At 45.3% G+C, this 19,969-nt stretch overlaps 2 protein-coding genes across 11 annotated transcripts in view; one reads left to right on the top strand and one right to left on the bottom strand.

Moving 5' to 3' along the window:
• LRRC61 (leucine rich repeat containing 61) overlaps window positions 1-19,969 on the top strand; it is a 36,393-nt gene that overhangs the window by 10,837 nt on the left and 5,587 nt on the right. For 3 of the 10 annotated variants that reach the window (XM_020977872.2, XM_020977866.2, XM_020977868.2), the window contains one exon: window positions 5,182-6,646. The exons of 1 other annotated variant lie outside the window; for it this stretch is intronic. In XM_020977872.2, coding sequence (XP_020833531.1) covers window positions 5,406-6,194 — 789 coding nt within the window. In that variant the 5' untranslated portion in view covers window positions 5,182-5,405 and the 3' untranslated portion in view covers window positions 6,195-6,646. Of the gene's footprint in view, window positions 1-3,024; window positions 4,544-5,181; window positions 6,647-7,105; window positions 7,835-13,842; window positions 18,285-19,969 lie in introns of those variants that run through there. 6 more of the 10 variants (XM_020977869.2, XM_020977870.2, XM_020977871.2 and 3 more) reach the window with 6 other exon arrangements.
• Window positions 10,188-14,064, bottom strand: RARRES2 (retinoic acid receptor responder 2). The gene is made up of 5 exons (XM_020977880.2): window positions 13,867-14,064; window positions 12,679-12,783; window positions 11,008-11,106; window positions 10,596-10,723; window positions 10,188-10,371 (listed from the first exon to the last, which is right to left on the bottom strand). The coding sequence occupies exons 1-4, from the start codon at window positions 14,062-14,064 to the stop codon at window positions 10,607-10,609; spliced, it is 519 nt and encodes a 172-aa protein (XP_020833539.1). The 3' UTR covers window positions 10,188-10,371; window positions 10,596-10,606.

Below are 19,969 nucleotides of genomic sequence, written 5' to 3'. Positions count from 1 at the left end.
AGAATAGGATTTGGAACCAGAAGATCTGGGTTTGAATGCTTGCTTTGCGATTTGCTACTTACTGTGTGATCTTGGGCTAGCTTTTTCATCAGTGCTTCTCATCTAATTAGCGAGGTGTTCTAGATCATTGGTTCTCAAGCTTTTTGGTCTCTGGACTCCTTTACACTCTTAAAATTTATTGAAGACTCCCCAAAGGGCTTTTGTTTGTGTGGGTTATGTCTATCAATATTTATATTAGAAAATAAAATGTCTTAGTATTATTCTGAAAATAGTTTTGACCCAGAGGATCCCCTGAGAGGGTTTTAGGTACCCCCAGGGGTCCCCTGATGACACTGAGGACCACTGAGCTAGATGATATCTAAAGCCCATTGCAGCTCTAAAACCTATGATCATAGGTGTGTCATTCTCTTAGTGTCCCTTCCTCCAAGCACATTATGTTCAGATCTGAAAAAAAAATAACCAAGACATATGACTTCCTTCTTTTCCTCCTTCCTTCCTTTCCTCCTTCCTTCCTTCATCCGTCCCTCTCTCCCTGTCACTCTCTCTTCCTTTCTGCAAAGTACTGTGCTAAACTCTAGGGACACAAATTTAAAAAAAAAACCCATCAGACACTGCTCTCCAGGAGCTCACATTCTAATGAGAAGATAGCAAGTACAGCATTTCATCTGCAAATCATTTGGAAAGGTCACATTGTCTTTAGGGTGCAGCAGCTAAGCAGCTAAGCAACTGATAATTAATGCTTCTTCTTTGATGTCATGTCCCCTGATAAAATCATATCCACTTCTAGACTAAAAGTATTTCTATTCCAAAGCCTCTCGGATTCAGAGTCCTCTGGTGTCCATCAGGTTCTGAGGGAGATGGTAGCAGCATTTGGGGGTGGTTGGCCTTGTGTCCTACAGTGGCTGTGGTTGCTGGACCAGAAGCAGAACTGGCAATAGTTTGAGGGTTGTAGCCACACCCAGGACTTATTCTCCCTTTGGGTGGCAGCTAACTCAGCAGCTGTTGGTGGGCCTCTTTTCCACAGTGATTTCTCACCTCAATAGTGGCTGGAGGGCTTGGTCTGGAAGCAGGTCTGGTGATGGAAACTGCTACTTCCAATGCTGTTGGGTTTAGGGTCTTTGTTGTTTCCATCAGGGTTTGAGTGGAGATGATGGTAGCAGTGATGGTTTGATTGCCTAAAACATGTGTCCTCCTGTCTCTCAGGGTGCATTGCTCCTTCAGCTAGGCTGGCTTGCCACCCTATGGATGGCTGTTGAGAAAGGAAATCCTGTCAAAGGAAAAGGGTTGAAGTGTTTCCTAGGAATATGGGATGGGGCATAGAAATCCCCCCCACCCCCACGGCTCTGAAGAGTAGTTGCCTTTATCTCAGGTAGTTAGGAGAAGATCATGGCTTATTCTTCCAGGTGTTGGCTGTTCCCTTTACGGGCTGAGCAAAAATACCATTGTGGACCCTATACCTCAGGTAGGAAAACTGAGACTCAGTGAGGGAACTAAAACCAGTTCCCTGAGTATAAGTTCCCTAATAGAGAGAAGGGACTTAAGAGAGAATCCATTCATTTGTAGATGAAGAAGCAAGAAGTTTAGAAGACTTTTAATTTTCATCATATTGTTTTTCCTTGGAATATCTTGTGTGAAATAACTAACCTCTGCAAGGGTCATTGTCTCCATTGTACAGAAAGTAAAACAGGCTCAGAAAGGGGGAGTCTTCTACCCTTTGTCATACAGCTACCCAGATCCTTCTAGAATACTGTTCTTTGTATACAGAGATAGCGCTATTGTTCAACTGTCAATGCATGTGTACTTTTGAGTTGTTTTTCAGGGTAGATGAATTTGTACTGATCTGTCCAGGTACAATTTTGACTTTGCAAAAACTGATTTGCACATTCAAGAACTGAATCTATGGCTCTGTCTGCCCTAATAGCACTATGATCTAACGACTTAGTAACCAGCTGATATAGGGATAAGAACCAGGAGCTTATTGATTCCCAGACCTCTCTGCTACAGTCCGCATAATAACAATAATAACAATAATATTTAGGCAACATTTTAAAATTTGCAAAGTGCTTTCCATATTATCTCTGTTGTTTTGCAACAATCTTGCAAGGTGGATATTATTATTCCCATTTTACAGATGGGAAATTGAGGCTCAGAGAGAAGTGATTTGTCCATGATCCACAACAACTAAGTTCAGGTAAGACTTTAGCCTAGTGCTTCTGGATTTAAAATTCAGTGCACTGCCCTCTTGCCACACAGTAAAACCCTGAGACTTAGGCCTGTTGTGGAAATCAAAAGGGAAAACTCTAAGAAAATAGTTGCCTAAATATACTGTCTTTTACTTCCAAGCAACTTTGGTGAACACAGCATGTGTACAAGTTCAGTTAGATTTTACTATATGACCTCTTTTGTACAGAAAAGTAACAAATCCAAGGAAATGTTTGTTCCAGTGGTTTTCAACTTTTTTGTCTTAGCACCCCATTACAATTTTTAAAATTGTGGGGGACACCCGAAGAACTTTTGTTTATTAGGATTATATCTATTGATATTCAGAAATTAAAACATCTTTGTATTATTATGAAAATACTTTTGACCTCATGAACTCCTTGAAAGGGTGTCAGGGACCTCCAAGAGTCAACCACGTTTTGAGCCTTGGTTTTTTCTGATGGGCTGCACTAACAACTACAAATACATATGAGAATACAGAGAAAGCAAATTCAATTAAGAAACATCTACTTTAAAATGATATAAATGACATATGGTAGAGACAACTATAGCTCACAAGACATTTGCACAGACAGAATAGAGGTGACATATTGTGCAGAGAATTAACTGCCAGAAAGAAATATCTGTTGGAACAAGATTCAGGATGTTTTATCAGATGCACATCTGTTCTGGGATAAGTCTGCCTCAGGACGGTCCCCTGGTAGTTTAGGTTTAAATGTGGAGCAAAATCAGACCCTCATTGGTCATTCAGCAGTTAGAGAGAGAGAGAGAGAGAGAGAGAGAGAGAGAGAGAGAGAGAGAGAGAGAGAGAGAGAGAGAGAGAGAGAAAGAGATTTGTTTAACCACAGGAAGAGAAAGATATTCAACAAAGATAGGCAATCTCAAGTTGATTTAGATGAAGGAAACTCTCTTGTCTGGGCTGTCCATCTCGATCAACCAATGAAGCAGCAGAGTGCCCTGCAGCGCCTCCTAACTGTTTTGTATATAGCCCACCATGCAATGATGTCAACAGCCTGAGCCAACCAAGCCTCAGAGTTGGTCTCTATACCTTTTAAGAAAAAGAAATTAGCCTATCGTGCTTGTTGTGAGGGTATTGCTTCTATTGTAACATGTTCTGTATTTGTACTTCCTCAGCAAACTGTAGCCATTTACTCTGTAGTTACTTAAAACAAAGATGGACTTACTTAGATTCAAATTTAGCTAACCTCTATTTCTGGCCTAAATAATAATGGAATTGATCTCCTTCGACAGGACTTCAAGCCCCTTAGTTAAACCCTCCTGACAAGCAATTCTTTTTTCAAGAACCATCATAAACTATTGGCCGGGTCAGACCTGAAGTAGGAGACCTGGGCTTTGGACCAGGTCTGCCCTTGCCACTGACTTGCTGTATTACCTTTGATGTATCACCTCATCTCCCAGTGCCTCAGCTTCCTCATCTGTAAAATGAAAGCCAGAGCTGAAGGAGCTTTCAAATCCCTCCCAGGGCAAATACTTCTGTGACTCCAAGGGCACAATGAATCAAAAAACGTATGGAGAGTGAGGCACAAGCTGGAGAGTGGTGAACTGGTTTCCTATGGCTTGTGTCTTCAGTTAAAAGAAATCACTTATTTTATGTTTTAGCTTTCTTTGAAAGTGTAACTGACTTTTTCCTCACAGTGTTGATGAATAATATTGGAATACATTTAGGGATGTTGAGAGCTAGTAGAGTGAATCTGGGAAGACTTCATGGAAGAGGTGACCCTTTAGAAAGACCGAACTCAATAAATGTTTGTTTAGACTAGATGTAGGAATGGAGAGAGGAACAGATATGTGCAGAAGGCAGTGGTTAGGTTTGTTTAATTTGAGTTGTGTTGTTGTTATAGGCTACGAGGTGATTTAGGTAAGGGGAGTAGGGCAGCTAGTGGAGTCTTGCAGAAGAACTCATAGAATAAGGGTGTTTGCCCAGGCCAGTGGTACTGTCAGCGAGGGAAAGAAAGAGAATTATAGAAATATTCATTAACAACCCTCCCAGACGTTTGCCTCTGAAATTCTGTGCTGGTACTTGGGTGTGTCTAGCCCTTTAAATGTTCCTTGCTGGTATGGGAGGAGCTGGTTGCCTTGGCAGAGGGCCTGGTTTCCATGGAGACTGGTCTGCTCACAAGGTGCTAACTGTTGTAATTAATAGCAGCATATCTTAGGAAGTGGCTGCAGTTGAAGATCACCAGATTCTGAAAGGCCTGGGGTGAGTGGCTTCCTCAGTATCCTCAGAAGCCATTCCTGATTCCTTTCTGTGCCTTTGAGGCACATCCAACTTGCCAAGGTTAATGAAGCCACCAGGATAAGGGTTGGTACTGAGCTAGGACTCCTGGGTTTGGGCCCAGCCTAAGGATCTCAGCCTGAGCAGGGCCCAAGTGTCCAGGGAACGTGGGCCGTAAGTCAGCATTGAAGGAGCAGCTTGGGGCTCGTCTCTTTTAGTAGAGCTATTTGAATTTATCCAGCCCTTTACCCTTAGTGTACATCCTTCCCTCCAGCCAGGTCAGGTTCTTTTCTATCTCTCCCCTCCACACCATGATTCATTTTTTCCTTCTGCCCTTAGCTTATGCTATTTTCTGTCTATTCCCAGCTTGAAACATCCTTCCCCAGATGCACATCCCTCCCCCCAAAATAGTGCCAACATATCTGCAAAGACAGGGACTATTTCAACCCACACTGGTCTCTCCATTTTCTAAAGCCATTTGTAGCACTTGGAACCTGAGCAAGGCATAGCAACTGTGAGGTGGGTAGTGGTGGTGTTTTCTTTTCCATTTTGCAGATAAGAACCAAAGCCCAGAGAGGATGTGGTTTGTCCAAGGTCACAGAGCAAGCATCTGAACTGAGTTTTGAAACCACAACTTCTGACTTCACTTCTAATGCTCTTTCTGTCATACCAAGTTGTTTCTGTAGTAGGAGTTCAATAACATGTTGATTGTCTTCTCACCCCAGGGACCCTGAAACAGACGACCTGGGACTTGGCCTTCATCCAGTTGATTGTTGATGCAAGGGACAGTGTACATGAGGAGTGACTATCTGAGCTGACCCTTGGATGAAGCCAGATCTCCGTTGACTAACACTTTCCCCAGTTCACCCCCCCCACCCCCCACCCCCGATAACCAGACTCCAGACAACTGAAGCCTTCTTAGGCTTCAGACCATAGCCACTTATTCCTCATGGAGCCCCATGGGGAGAGAGCTGGAGAGGGTGATAGGGTGCGTATTACAGCCCAGATGCTTAAAGCCTGGTCAGGTGAATTTTCCCTGGAATCCATCTTGTTGCTGAAACTTTGTGGTTTGGGACTGGTGGACCTGGGCTGCCTAGGTGAATGTTTGGGGCTGGAGTGGTTGGACTTGTCTGGTAACACCCTCACCCACCTGGGACCCCTGGCCTCCCTTCGGCAGCTAACTGTACTGAATGTCTCCGCCAACCGCCTGACCGGGCTAGAACCACTGGCCTCTTGTGAGAGCCTGCAGAGTCTCAATGTAGCTGGTAACTTGCTGGCTGGGGTGGGCCAATTGCAATGCCTGGCAGGACTTCAGCGGCTGGAACATCTGAGGCTTCAGGACCCGTTGGCACGGCTTAGCAACCCACTCTGCAGCAGCCCTTCCTACAGGGCTGCAGTTGGGGAGCTGTTGCCTGGCCTCAAGGTCATTGATGGGGAGCGAGTGTCAGGTCAGGGCAGTGAATTCTACCAGCTGTGCCGGGACCTTGACAAATCCTTGCACCGGAGCCCAGGGCCCGTCTCTACGCTTCCCCCCTGTGAGGCTAAGCCCTGGGTGGAGCCCAGCTACTGGAAGCCACCACAGGCCCAGGGCAGCTCCATCCTGGAAGATGCATGCCGCCAGTTCCGGGACACTATACAAGAATGCCAAGAGCTGAGCCAGAAGGCTGATGATAGTCTGGCCCAGGCAGAGGAGGCCCTTAGACCTGCCAGTGGGGACACAACTTCCTTTGTCTTCTAAGCCCAGCCAGTCCCCAATGTTGGGAGGGCAGTGGCTGGAGAAGGAAGTCTCCCAGGTGCCCCAGGATTTGAAGAACTCTAGATACAATCACAAACCTCATTACTGGCCCCACAGATTGTATCCAATTAGTTTTGTCCTCTTATTTATGTTTTCTGCACACTTTCAAGGAAAATTCAATCTAGATCCTTATTCTTGTGGAGATGTTATGCTTGAACTCTCTTCCTTTCCGTCTATAAGTGAGAACCAAGCATTCCAGGACTCTTCCTGAGTGTCCTATGCTCCCCTCCCCACCCCGACTCTTACAAGACTGATGCCAGGAGAGCAAGTACTTGAACCTAAGTTGATTCTCTGTCTCCCCTACCCCCCTTGCCTGCAGTTAGAGGGCTGTGATGGAGAACTGTCTGAGTATGTAAAGGCTACTTGAAAAATAAAATGTGCTATCCTGGTAAGAAGCTACTTTGCCTTCTTGGTACCTTACACCTATCTGATGCTTGCTTGCCTATAACACAGACCTGAGGGGGATGGGGGAATTGGCCATACCTTCTAAAGATCCTGAGACAGAGGGTTACCCGTCTTGGGACAGAGAGGATGAGGGATGGAGGTGGAGGGCAGAACCTTCAGTTTCTAAGATTTTCCCAGAATTGCCTATCCAAAGTCGATCCATCCTTCAAAGCCCAGCTTAACCTCCAAGAACTCTTCTGAGACCGGTATAGTCCCTCCTTGGTCACTTTCTTCTCTGAAATTCTGCTAAAACTTATAGTAGCTAACCTGGAGAGCAGAGAGCATAATCATCTAGTGTTTTGTATAGTTCTGTCTTGTTTTGTTTCTTAGTCGTCTTCTAAAGGGGACTGATTACTCTTTTGTCAGGAAACGTGGCTGTTCCTAAGACTTTTGGGTTCAGGGTTCTGGACTGCCTCCCTCAGGGAATATGGTGGTCAAGTTGGTGTTGTCTGTTTGACTTGCCTGGCATGTGCTGCCTCCTGCATATCCCTCGTAGTCCCTTGATGCTTCAGATTGTCTAGCTTGCCTACTGTATGAGTGATAAGTGGTTAGCCATTAGTAGGCATGTCCACAGGCATTGCCTCCCGGGACAATGGCTGTGAGGGCTGGGCCAGAAGCAACACCCATGGTGGTCTGGAGGGTGTGCCACTCCTAGGACTCCTGTGCCCTCTGCTTATAGATGGCAGTTGGTCAGCAGTTGTGGCTGGTGGTGTTGAGGTAGGTAGGACTCTTCTTCACAATGCTCTCTGTCTTCAATGATGGCTGTGTGGATTGCACTGAAAGCAAGGCTGGTGGCCTGGGGTACACTGCTATTCCCATGATTCTTGGGCTAGGGTTCTGGGCTGTCTCCATCAAGGGAGATAGTGGTCAAGGTAATGATGGTGGTTTGACTTGTCTGGCACACGCTACCTCTTTTCTCTCCCCAAAGGGGAGACAATTACAACTTTAGTGAGGCTGGCTTGCCTGCTCTGTGGGTGGAGCTGCTTTCCTGGATAATGGTTGTGAGGGCGGGTCTAGAGTCCGAAATGCTTGAACATCCTTTATTCAATTAATTAAGTATTTACTAAGCATGTACCCTGTTCCAGTCCCTGTGTTAGGAGCTAAAGATTCAAGTACAAAGAAAGAGATGATCCCTAAAGGTACATGTTTTTTTCTCTATAAGATTATACTCAGCTTTGAGGGTAGGGTATTGTTGATTATAAGCCTTAATCTTTTCCTGTTTGGAAGATTGTATTCCAACTTATCCTCTCATTTATAGTAGAAGCTGCTAGATCTTGTGTGATCTTTACTGTAGTTCCTTGGTACTTGAAATACTTTCTTCTTGATACTTGCAATATTTTTCTTCTTTGATGGGGGAACTCTGGATTTTAGTTATGACATTTATGAGACTTTTCCTTTTTTTCCAGGAGGTGATTGATGGATTCTTCCTATCTTCACTTTGTCTTCTAGTTCTAATAGATTTGTGCAGTTTTCATTTATGATTTCTTGAAATATAGTATCCAGGCTTTTTTTCCCCTCATGATTTTCAAGAAGTCTAATGACTTAAATTATTTCTCATTGACCTTTTTCCCCCCCAAGTCTTTTTTTTAGTCTGATATCTTACATTATCATCTGTTTTTTCAATATTTTGATTTTTTCTAATATTTCTTACTATCTCCTAGATTCACTGATTTCTGTCTAGTCTATGTTGGTTTTCAGGAAGTCCATTTCTTAGATAAGGTTTATCATACGTTTTTGCTTTTTTGTTTTTTGGAGGTTTTTTGGCAGTTGGAGTTAAATGACTTGCCCAGGGTCACACAGCTAGTAAGTGTCAAGTGTTTGATCTGAGACCGGATTTGAACTCAGGTCCTCCTGACTTCAGGGCCGGTGCTGCATCCAATGTGCCACCTACCTGCCCCATCATACGGTCTTCCAAATTTTTTATTCTCCTTTCAATTCTTCCCTTTAAAATTTTTAGTTCATTTCTTATTTCTTGCTTCATTTCTTGTACATATTCATGTAGTCTTTGTGGAAATCCATTTTTTTCCCTTTAAATTACTATTTGTAGTTTTTTTTATGGAATTACTCCTTCTTTTGGGAGATCTCAATATCTACAATAATTTTTGATACTGTTCTATGTTTTCTTAGATTAGGCACCTCCAGCTTTAGTTCTAGAATTGGAGCTTTAAGCTAAAACTCGGCTGTGTCCCCTGCTACACAGTTGGGTGGAGTGGTTGGCCCTGCTTGGTCTCACACTTTTGGGACCACTGGGTTCTTGTGCTAACCCAGGGCTAACCCCTTTCCCCCACCTATATATTTGAGGTTCAGATCACTGGATCTGACCTCTCTGACCTCTCAGGACAGTGTTAAGCATCACAGACACCCTGAGCCTAGGGTATGCAGGCCTGAGTGTAACTTCTCTGTACTGCTCCCTGTCATTCCCCAGGGCTTCCTAGGTCCCCACTCTGGGACTTTCTGACCACCTCAGGGTTTTCTAGGGGGAGCTCTCCACTCACTTTCCTGGCTGTCTTCTTTCCTATTCACCTTAGGTTTCTGATTAATTTTTTTTCTCCATAGTCAAGTGGAAGAATTCACTTGCTATAATTTCTTATTGAATTATTGAATTTCATGATCATTCAATCTGGTGTGAATTTCAGGCTTTTTTTGGAGTAGGTATGGTGGAGTTGTAGGGTCTGCCTCTCTTCAGGTAGCCATCTTGGCTCAAATTCGAACAACTCTGAGGAAATTTTTCTCCACGTTGAATTTAAAATCTATCTCACTGCAATTTCCCCACTTTGCTTCTAATTCTGCCTTCTATGGGGGAGCAGAATCTAATATTCATTCCACATGAACCCTTGAAATATTTGAAGACAGTTATTGTGTTCTTTCTACCCTAGCCCTCTTGGGCCTTCACTTTTGTAGGCTAAACACTCTCATATGGAATGATTTTGTGCCTCTTCACCATCCTGGTTGTCCTCCTTAGAACATACTCCATCTTGTCAGTGTCCCTCTTAAGATATGATGTTCAAATCTGAAGACAGAACTCCAGATGTGGTGTGATCAGGACATTATCACCTCCCTTGTTCTGGAAATTCCACTGCTCCTTCCTTGAGTTCTGGTCTGCTCTTTGTTCCATTTGTGGGTAGGATTGGGGTAGGTGTACGGGTAAGTTAGTGAAGTAACCATAGTGGTAGCAACCAAGCTTGACCCCCTTTTGAAAGTTTATTGATGCTTTTTTAAAGAGCAATCATTTCCTAATATATTATTGCCACCCCCTTGAGAATCTTCCCTTGTAACAAAGAAAGACAACATATCACCCAGTGACAAAGCAAGCCGTCTGACAGCATATGCAACATTCCTGCCCTCATAGTCTGTCTCCTCACCACTGAGAGATGTTTCATCATCAGTCCCGAGGAATGGAGATTGGTCACTGCCATTCATCTGAGTCCTGACCCCTTTTGCATGATGCCCATTCACTTTTAAGGCATTGTGAGAGGAAGTAAACACATGAAATAGGGAGCACAAAGTTTTTGGAAGTTTTATTTGAGACAGGAAGAAGCAAGGGTGCTGTGTACAGGGTTAGTAGGGCCTGGCCTCTTCTCCCAGGTGAGGAGGGATAAGGGGTGCTGTCCCTGGTGGGTGGGGAGCCTTTGCACTATTCATTGGTTTTCAAAAGGATTGAAAGCAACGTAACACCCTAGAGAGAAGAGAAATTCTTGAGTTAAGGATGAAAAAGAAATTCTTAAAGCCATTCCCATCCCTAATACTGAGTTCCCCAATGCCCAACTCTGTTCTCTATCTTGACCCCATTCTCAGTGTTGGATCCAAATCCTAGCTTTATTCTCAATTCTTAAACCCATCCTCCCTGGCAAACCCTGCCCAGTATGCAGTTTTGTTTTTCCTTCCCTCAGAGGTTCTTACCTGCTTAGGATTCAGCCAGAGCTGTGACTCCTAGAAAAGGCATATGTGCCAGGGAAGTAATAGCTGTGGGGTTCCTCACCAGCTCTCTCCACTTGAGTGCACTGGCTTTCCTGCTGCCCCTCAGGATCCTGTAGATACATTTAGGCTTAGTCTCAGCCACAGGGCCAGAAAGGAAACCACTTCCTCCTGTTCTGCCAAGTCCTTGACTTGACCTTGTCTCACTCTCCCTCCGGCCTATGCCCCCTTCACATACGTAAACCATTTCCTCTCAGGGAACAGAGGATGCTGTCCAAGATGCCTCTTCACCCACTTCCTCTCCTCTGGGCTATTTAGGCTTCATGGTTTTTCTCTTCTCTTCTACCCTCCACTCTTCCCCTTCCCCCTGCCTTAGAAACAAAGCATCAAGGCTTACCCTTTGACTCAACGGGGTCCCAATGGGGCAGTGAATCATCTGTTTCAGGATCCGATCCTTGGAATCAAACTTGATGCAAGCCAAACAGTTCCTCTTCCGCTGGGATCATAGGATCATAAGTCAAAGGATTATAGATCTATAGCTGGAAGGGATCTTAGAGATCTAGTTCTACCTCTTCATTTTATAGATGAGGAAACTGAGGCCCAAAGAAGAAGTGACTTGCTCAAGGTCACTCAAGTAGTAAGTGGCAGAGCTGGAAGTCAAACTCAGGTCCTCTGACTTCCAATCCAGCACTCTTTCTCCTATGCCACACTGGCCATATAATAGATGAGTTAGTACCAGGGAATGCCACTGAGGACATGGCAGGTTAGAACTGTTGTGGGAAGAGACATTTGGCTATGGGGTGGGGTGGGGGATATATGGGGTCAGCTGTGCTGAGACAGAGAGCACTGGAGTCAACAGGCTTATTTCTTGGCTAAAGGGTACCAGAGATTGAGGAGAGGGTAGGATTACTGATGGACAGGTTCGTCAAGAATAAGTGGAACACTTATGCCCAGAACCTCCTCCATCCTAGGACTTTGAGATCTTAGAAATGATTTAATCCAACCCCCCTCATTTTATAGGTCCAGAAATTGAGCCCTAGAGAGGTTAAGTGATTTGCCTATGGTTACTGAGGGACTCAGTAGCAGAGCTATGCCTAGAATTGAAGTCCATAGATATCTGGTCCAATGTTCCCTCCACTATATCACATAGCTTCCCCTAAACTGGATTGGTTCTGGTTAAGCTCTGGGATTTAGGTCTGTATTAGTTCAGTCTCAGGTTCACCCAGTGGGCTCGATCTGGGGCACCCTCATTTTCAAGGATCAGGCAAGCCTAGGGAGTTCAGTAGTCCTGGAAGGTCCCAAACCAAATCCTTTGCCTTGAGCCTCTCCAATGTCGTGAAACCTAGAAGTGGTAGGTAGAATCAACCTCACTATCTGGAGACCTCAAAGCAAGGCTTCACCCAGGACCTGTCTGATTACTACACCAGAATTGCTCCCCATATAAACAGTCCTATTTCCTCACCTTTACTCTTGAAGACTAAGCTCATTCCTACCTTCACCTATCCAAGGGACTCATTTGAAAGTGGCTCAACTTCCAGATAGCTCTTGGTCCACCCCTCCCCACTCACTCCCAATACCCTGCCATTGTCCTTGCCTTCTAAGATGAGGTCTCTCTCCTCAAGGCTTCTCATTATTCTTCCTTTCCCCCAAGTCATACTATTACACACACAAGAGCCACATATTCCCATAGCTACCCTTCTCATGCTGTCTCTCTGACATACACAAAAGAGGCACATGTTCTATTATATAGACACCCCCCCCACCATTTCTCTATTACACATGTACAGTGCATGTCCAGTTACATTTCGAGACACACACAAAAGACGCAGGTTCCACTGTGTATACACAATACACTCAAAGGCATATGCCAATATGTAGACACAGAGATGTATCATGTATACACACATTTTGACACAGTGATCCATTATATATGCAGGCATGCGTACATTCCTATGTCCCATTATATACAGACAGACATGTTTCATTATATTCACAGAAGCACATAGAGACTCAGATCTATGTCTCTGAAACCACACAAACACACACAGGACGCTTGACCGTTACTCACCCCATTGGGCTTCACCTTACACTCAGCATTCTTCCAGTCCTTCTTTCGGCAGCTGGTCTGCTGGAGCCCAAACTCCAGTCGAACAAATGTCCCTCCAGGGAATGACTGAGGTTAGACACAAAGGTGAATCAGCAGTTCCTACCTGTGGCCTTGCTCCCCTCCTTTTTCTTGTGACTTGCAGGCTTCATTGGGGTTAGAGGCATTATCTTACCTTCCCCCCCATGCCTAGCACAGTGTTCTGTAAACGGTAGGTATTTAATAAATGTTGGTTGCATTGTACTGCTTTATATGGTACTATATTGCATTGTTTAGTTTTTCAGTCATGTTTGACTCTTTGTGACCCCTTTTGGGGTTTTCTTGGCAAAGATACTAGAGTGGTTTGCCATTTCCCTTTCCAGTTCATTTTACAGATGAGGAAACTGAGGCAAACAGAGTTAAGTGGCTTGTCCTGGGTCGCACAGCTAGGAAGTGTTTGAGACTGGATTTGAACTCAGGTCTTCCTGACGTCAGCCTGACACTCTATCCACTATGCTACCTACCTGCCCAACTATATTGCATTGCTTTCCCTCAAGTGAGATGGCTGTGAGAAGATGACATCCAAGTATGGTACAATGGAAAGAGTACTGTATTTGTAACCAGAGAACCTTGGTTCAAATTCTGGCTCTGCCACTTACTATCTGTGATCTTAGGCAAGAGACTATCTCTGTAGGCCTCGATTTTCTTATCTATAAAATGAGACCATCGAACTAAATTACCTCTGAGGTCCTTTCCAGCTCTAAATCTGTGGCCCTAAAGTCTCTTCATTTTCAAACTTGCCTGCTGGGCATCTGATGCTATCACCAGGCATCAGTGGTCCTACATCAATAGATAGCAGGTCAAACATGGGCCCTGGCCATATGTCTTCTACATGTGTGCTCACTATTTTCATGGTGAGCTTGTGCATCTGTGAGAAAAGTGTGCTCTAGGTTTGGGTGGGGTAATGTTCTATTGTGACTTTTTCCCCCCACTGTGTTATTTCATTAAATGCCTTTGCATAAAAACAAAAACAACAAAAAACTTGCTGGAGAAATACTGATATCTCTGGGGTGAAACCCCAGAATGCACCCCTCCCAGAGCAAAGTGGAGAATTCTTCTCTCATTATATCCCTCCCCACCCTCATTTAGGCCAGTGGGGTCCCTCCCACCCACCATGTCGCTGGCACTGTCCACACCGATCTCCTTGAATGCCCACTGCACAGGTGGGTGATTGTGGAACTTCTCCAAAGCCACCTGCAAGCCCCGTTGTTGTAGCACCGAGAGCTCATCCCCCCTGGTTCCTGTGGGCCCCAGAGCACTGAGCCACAGGGCAAGGGGCAACAGCAACTGCCTCATTTCTTTTCTGCACATCACAGTCCTCTGGACCTGGGCCAGGCACCTGTAACGGATCAGGATGTGTCCATGACAGCAAGATCCTCCTGCCAAATCTCACACTCTCCACATTCCCTCCACCCTCTGCTCCATCCTCGTCACTTCTGTCACCCAGACTCAATGGCATGGTTCCCTGATGGTCCTGGTTCTTTAGTTGTATGGGGAGAAGCAAGGCCCAGAAGGGGAAAGAGTAATGGATTGGGGAGGAGGGGTTGATGTGGCCTTAGATGGGGCCATCCCTAAGGGAGACTGCACCCTACCTGAATCAGGTGAAATCAGGAAAGTGAAAGCAGAATAAAATGAACAACCAGGGCACCTTTGATAGGACAAAGAGCAATGTGCCACAGTGGGTAGCGTCCTGGAGTTGTAGGCAGAAGACTTGGATTTGAAACTCAGCACCGATCACTGGATAAGCATGGCAAGTCGTTTCACTTGGATCTTAGATTCCTAATTAATAAAATGAGGAGGGGTGATTGATCTCCGAGGCCCTTTGCAGCTCGTTTCCTAGGACCACCTGAGCCACAGCAGGGGAACAGGAGAGAGTTATATGGAAGAAAAGAAGGCAGGGCTGCCAGATAGTGCAGGACGTTCAGTTAGGCCTTTTTAGTGCCAGCCTGGGGTTCCCCTCCTCACCTGCTTACTTCCCTAGGTTAGCTGCAGACCTCCCTATTCTGGGCCCATCAAAGCCTAGGGGTAGGGTGAGAATGGGGGACTGTGCAGAAAGAGCTACCCCCTGTGAATCCTTCCTGAAAGTGACATTTTGGGTCCCTGCATGCTGTCTAGCTAGCCCTCTTTCCTTTCCCTTCCTAGCCTTCCCTTTTGCAGCTCCCTTCCCCAGCAGGACAGATTGGGAAGAGCTGCTCTCTGAAGCTTCCCAGAAATTGGAAATGACGTCACAGCCAGGGCCAGGTTTCTGAGGCCCTGGAAACAGATTCCATCTTCCCTCCCACCCCCTCTGCCATTCTGCCCACTCTACTCCTACCATGCCACCCCTCTTCTCAGCCCAGTCTCTCTCCCCAACCCCTTCCACTCAGTATCCTCCCCCTTCCCCTCCTCTGACTCTTCACTTGCTCCCTCCACTGGGGTCAGGTCAGTGCCCTGGACTTTCCCAGCTCCCCAGAGGTCCTAGCTCCACCCCCAGCCCCTGGCACTGAGAAGGCCTGTGGGGGAGGGAGGGGAATAGAGGGAGACGAGGAGAGGCACACATTGAGGATGAATATTTTGGGGAGGACGTAAACATCCCGAAGGGCTGAGCTGGGGCTTAACCCTCAGCATGCTGGGGCCTGCTGCTGGGCTGTCCAATCCAAGAAATCTTGATCTCAACAAGATTCCACTCCTCTTCCCCTTGCAGAGCCTCCTGATTCCTAACCGACAATGAATCTTTTCTAGTTTAACTCCTTCCCAGAATGGCTTCCCCACTTCCCTTCCCCTAAAAGGCCCCCCTTTCGCCCTCTCTTTTCTGGGGCCAAATCACTTCCTCCTCCCAGCTTCAGAGTCACTTTCTGACCTTTGGTAAAAAGACTTCCCCTACCCCTAGTCCCCTACTAGCTCCACTGTGGCAGAGCCTTCAGCCCTTAGAAAAGTTCCAAAACTTGATACAACCTCCAGGATAAGAGGGATATGAAATTGGTCTCTGATGTCTGCTTTTCCCTTCACCTCTGACCCACTCTTCTATCTCCTCACCCTCCTGTCCATCCCCCATTTCCCTCCCCTCCACCTCTCTCCCATTTCACCTTCTTCTTAGCTGGGGCTTCTGGACCTCTCCTCTTAAGCTCCCGTAGCCGTCTGCCTCTCCTCCCCCTTACCCCAACCTCCGCCTCCCCAGCTCCTCCCCTGCATCTGGTCTCTGCCCCCATCTCCTCCCACCTCTGGCTCTATGACACCCCCCTCCCCATTACCACCATCCAATCCTCTAGGTCCCTACTTCCACAACTCCTGGGATGCCCTTCTGCTCTAACCCTGAAGGATCCAGAGTGGTCTCCCAAGCAGCAGTCCCAAGCCTCCACGCCCCCCCCCAAACCTCCCTTTTCTTCTTGCATTCTCCCTCACCCCTTCCCCCATCCAAGTCCAGGGAAGCTGGCCAGCTGGCCAGACCTCAGTCAAGGCAGTTAGCTGAGCTCCTCCACCAGACTGAGCCATTAAAGTAGGTGATCTGACCAAAGGAACTACTTTGGGGAAAATCCTGCCACCCCTCAGCCTTGCCTAGTCCAAACCTTGGCCCTCCAAAGACCATTGGATGGTCTTTGGTCTCTCCCCTTGCTTCTAGGCTGGGCTGCCTTTAAACATCTCTCTTGCCTCTCTCAATTGTCAGTGCCAGGGTCTTACACGTATCTACTCAGAAAATTCCTTCTAAAGCCATACATCCCTTGATTTGACAATAAAATAAACGTTTATTGAACCCTATTATGTGCTCTGTGCTAGCATTGGGGATAGAAAAAAAAATCCCTGCCCCCAAAGAGCTTACATTCTATGTGAGTGATAGGGACACATTTACACAAATAAATGATATAGAAGGGAGATGTTAGTCCCCTTGTTAATACAGTGACATTTTGATGTAATGGGAGCTTGATCAGGAGAACTTCTGCTCTGCCCGATGAACCCCTCAATCAACTTGATGAGATTATAGGACCTAGACCAGAGGCATGCTGGAGCCAATTCTCACTGGTTTATGAAAAGGAGCTGCTAAATTTTCAGTGAGTATTTACACCTCAGAAATTGGCAAATGCTACAAATTAGGACTTGGTTTATTGTTTAATTGATTGTCTACTCTAGACTTAAGAAAATGGTGGAGGAAATGTGAATAATGCTGATTAAACTTTAAAATGTGCCAAGTGTACTTTTGGAGAGCCATGTGAATAATCCTTATTAAACTTTAAAATGTGTCAATTATACTTTTGAAGAGCCGTGTGTTAAGCATTTAGCAGCACGCTCCTCGACTGGAGTGTTGTCAGAAGGGGGCACTTCCATGCCATTTGCAGAGGGACAGTGAGCTCCTCTGATTGGGCATCAGACTGGGATTGACTTGAAGATGATTGGTGATTTCAAAGGGCAGGGAAGGAGAAAGGGGGATGGACAAATTGTTGCCAGAGAATAGTGTGGTTAGTAAGAGCAAGTTCTTTCTTTTGGTTCTCCAGACCATGGTGCAGGAAGAATGCAGCCAAGGGCAGGGAATGGGGAAGGAGATTTTTCTTTTCCTCTCAAGCCCACCAGGAGCAGCAATGGAAAGTTACAACAGAAGCACCATGGAAGCTGAGACTATTCTAGATGACTTCTGCCTTCCTATTCCCTTTTCTGAGCACAGCTTGGTGACTAGTTTATATATGTCCTAATAGGTTTATAGGCAGCTAGGTGGCAAGGTGAATAGAGAGCCGGGCCTGGAGTCAAGCAGACCTGAATTCAAATATGACCTCAGACGATTACTATCTGTGTGACCCTGGACAAGTCACTTAACTCTGCTTGCCTCAGTTTCCTCATCTGTAAAATAAGCTGGAGAAGGAAATATCAGACTACTCCAGTATCTTTGCCAAGAAAACCCCAAATGGGGTCACAAAGAGTGGTATTCGACTGAACAACAACAACAATAACTTGTCAATAGTCAATAAACATTTATCAAGCTCCTCCTTTGTGCCAAGCATTGTCCTAAGCTCTGGGGATACACAGAGAAGCAAAAGGGCAGCCCCTCCTGACACTGACGTAGATTCATTGGCCCTTTGGGTGCAGAGACTGACGAGGATAATAGATATGAGGGGCGGGGAGAGGCCAGGCACGTGACTGCCCTAGAATGTCTGAGGACAGAAGTGGGGGAACACAAGTCAGCAGCCTCTTGGCCTCCTTGCCTCCACACAGCCTCAGGAAAATGTAAACATTTACACTTCCCAGATGAAGGCTAGGCTTCCAGGACAGACAAGTTCTCCGGCAGCAGAGGGCAGTAGCTAAAAGGACCACAGTAAGAGTGAGAGGAGGCTTCAGATTGCCCCCAGGAAGCAAGCAGCAGATGAAATCCCAGAAGAGTGAAAGGGGATTTCCAGACTTCCAGGTGCTGCCCTGATGTTGAGATTAGATTGTTTTTCCCTGTGTCCCAAGCTGTAGCATGAGAGCTGGAATGTTTGTGGTCTGATACTCACTTCCTGTGGTCCTGTGATCTAGACCTTCCCTGACTAGGGAGGCTGCCACTGATGGGAAAAGAAAGGCTGCCCCAAGTGAGTATTTTCCTTTAGTGGAGGGTGGGGAGGAGTGGAGAGAAGATCAGGGAGAACTGGATCTGGGAGTGAATGAAATTGGTAATGAAATTGGTGTTACATTCAAGCAATCCTTCTGTTTTTACTGCCCATTTATTTAATACAATTAAACTGCTTACTAAGAGAATGACCTTTAAAAGGGCAGAAGCTTTTGATTGACATGTGAAAGAATGTAGTCAGTACACAAGCTAAGAGACTAATATACATGCATATCTCTAGATCAGGGTTTTGTTTTGTGTTTTTAAACCTGGGATCCATGTCCATAGGTAGATTTGAGAGGTCTGGTGGACTTGGATGGGGAAAATTTGTATTTTAATTTTTACTAACCTCTAAGTGAAATCTTTCCCTCCAATTATGAATGTAGGCAAATGACCATGATAGTATTGTGATAGTGCCTGGTACTTTGTCATCAATAAAAATCACAGATATTTTCATATCATGTTACAGTTGTTGCAGATGTCTTGAAATATCATTTATGCTCATCATTACTTTGAAATTACTTTAGTTATTAGCCCCACCACTAGATTGCATGTGATGGCAATTTTGCTGTCAACAGAATGTATTTTAATGTAATTGGTTTCCTTTGCAATCCTATGTATTTTATTTTATATGTTTAAAAACATTATTTTAAGAAGTGGTCCATAGACTTCACCAGCCTGCTAAAAGAGTCCATGACACTCACAGCAGAGTTAAGAACCCCTGCTTTAGGTGGCATAAAAGCCTGGGAGCCACAATGTAGAAGACAGAGCTTTTGAGTACCTGATAGTAAGAATGGACTTGGGTACTGCTAGTGACTTTTGACTCCAATTTAAAGGACTGGCCAGGCAGTTGTACACTCCAATAGCACAACCTAGTGGTGACAGTAAATAATAGTGTAATTTGGAGCATGGGAGTGCATTAACAACCAGGGTGCTCTGGAAACTCCATAGTCCATGAGGCCTGAAGTGAGCCTTGGAGAAAACAAAGGCTTCTAAGACATGGAGGTGAGGAGAGAATGCATTCTGGACATGGGAGACAACTTGTGAAATGGAATGTGAAGCTCAAGTAAAAGCAGAACATGTAGTAGGGGAGTCATGTGAATGAATCTGGAAAGGTAGGCTATAAAAGACTTTAATACTCAAGCTTCAGAGTTAGTATTTTATCTTTGAGACTGAAGGTTGTTAAGCAGGGGAGTAGCATAGTCAGACGTGTGTTTTATTTAGAAAGATTATCTTAAAAGCTATGTGGGGGGTAGATTTGAGAAGGACAGACTAGCATTAGAGACCAATGCTATTGTGATAGTACAGGAGAAAAGTGATGTGGCCTGAATTAGGGTGGGGAATAGTGTGAGAGAAAAGGGTATGGATGCAAAAGATATTGTGGAAGTATAATTCACAAAAGTTGGCAGCTTTTTGGATATGAGAGGTTAAGGACAAGAAACGGTGAAATATGATTTTGGGATTGTGAATCTGGTTGACTGGAAGGATTGTGACATCCTCAGTTGAAATAAGGAAGTTTAAAGAAGGGAGAGATAAATTTTGTTTTAAGTTCAATTTGAGATGCTTTCAAGACAAGTCCAGTCAGTTGAAATGTCCAGCAGAAAGTTGGGCAGGACCAGAACTCAAGAGAGGAATAAGGGCAGGATTTAGAGCTGTATTTAGTACATG

The sequence above is a fragment of the Phascolarctos cinereus genome, unplaced genomic scaffold (genome assembly GCF_003287225.1).
Source record: "Phascolarctos cinereus isolate Bilbo 61053 unplaced genomic scaffold, phaCin_HiC Scaffold_1;HRSCAF=81, whole genome shotgun sequence".
NCBI lineage: Eukaryota > Metazoa > Chordata > Mammalia > Diprotodontia > Phascolarctidae > Phascolarctos > Phascolarctos cinereus.
Note: the sequence above shows the minus strand (reverse complement) of the source record. Positions and strands in the feature narration are given on the sequence as shown.

Coding starts and splice junctions, on each gene's coding strand:
- RARRES2 (XM_020977880.2), bottom strand. CDS start 14,064: ATGTGCAGAAAAGAAATGAGGCAGTTGCTGTTGCCCCTTGCCCTGTGG. Junction 12,784..13,866: donor TGGACAGTGCCAGCGACATG/GTGGGTGGGAGG, acceptor GTCTAACCTCAG/TCATTCCCTGGAGGGACATT. Junction 11,107..12,678: donor GTAAGGTGAAGCCCAATGGG/GTGAGTAACGGT, acceptor CTATGATCCCAG/CGGAAGAGGAACTGTTTGGC.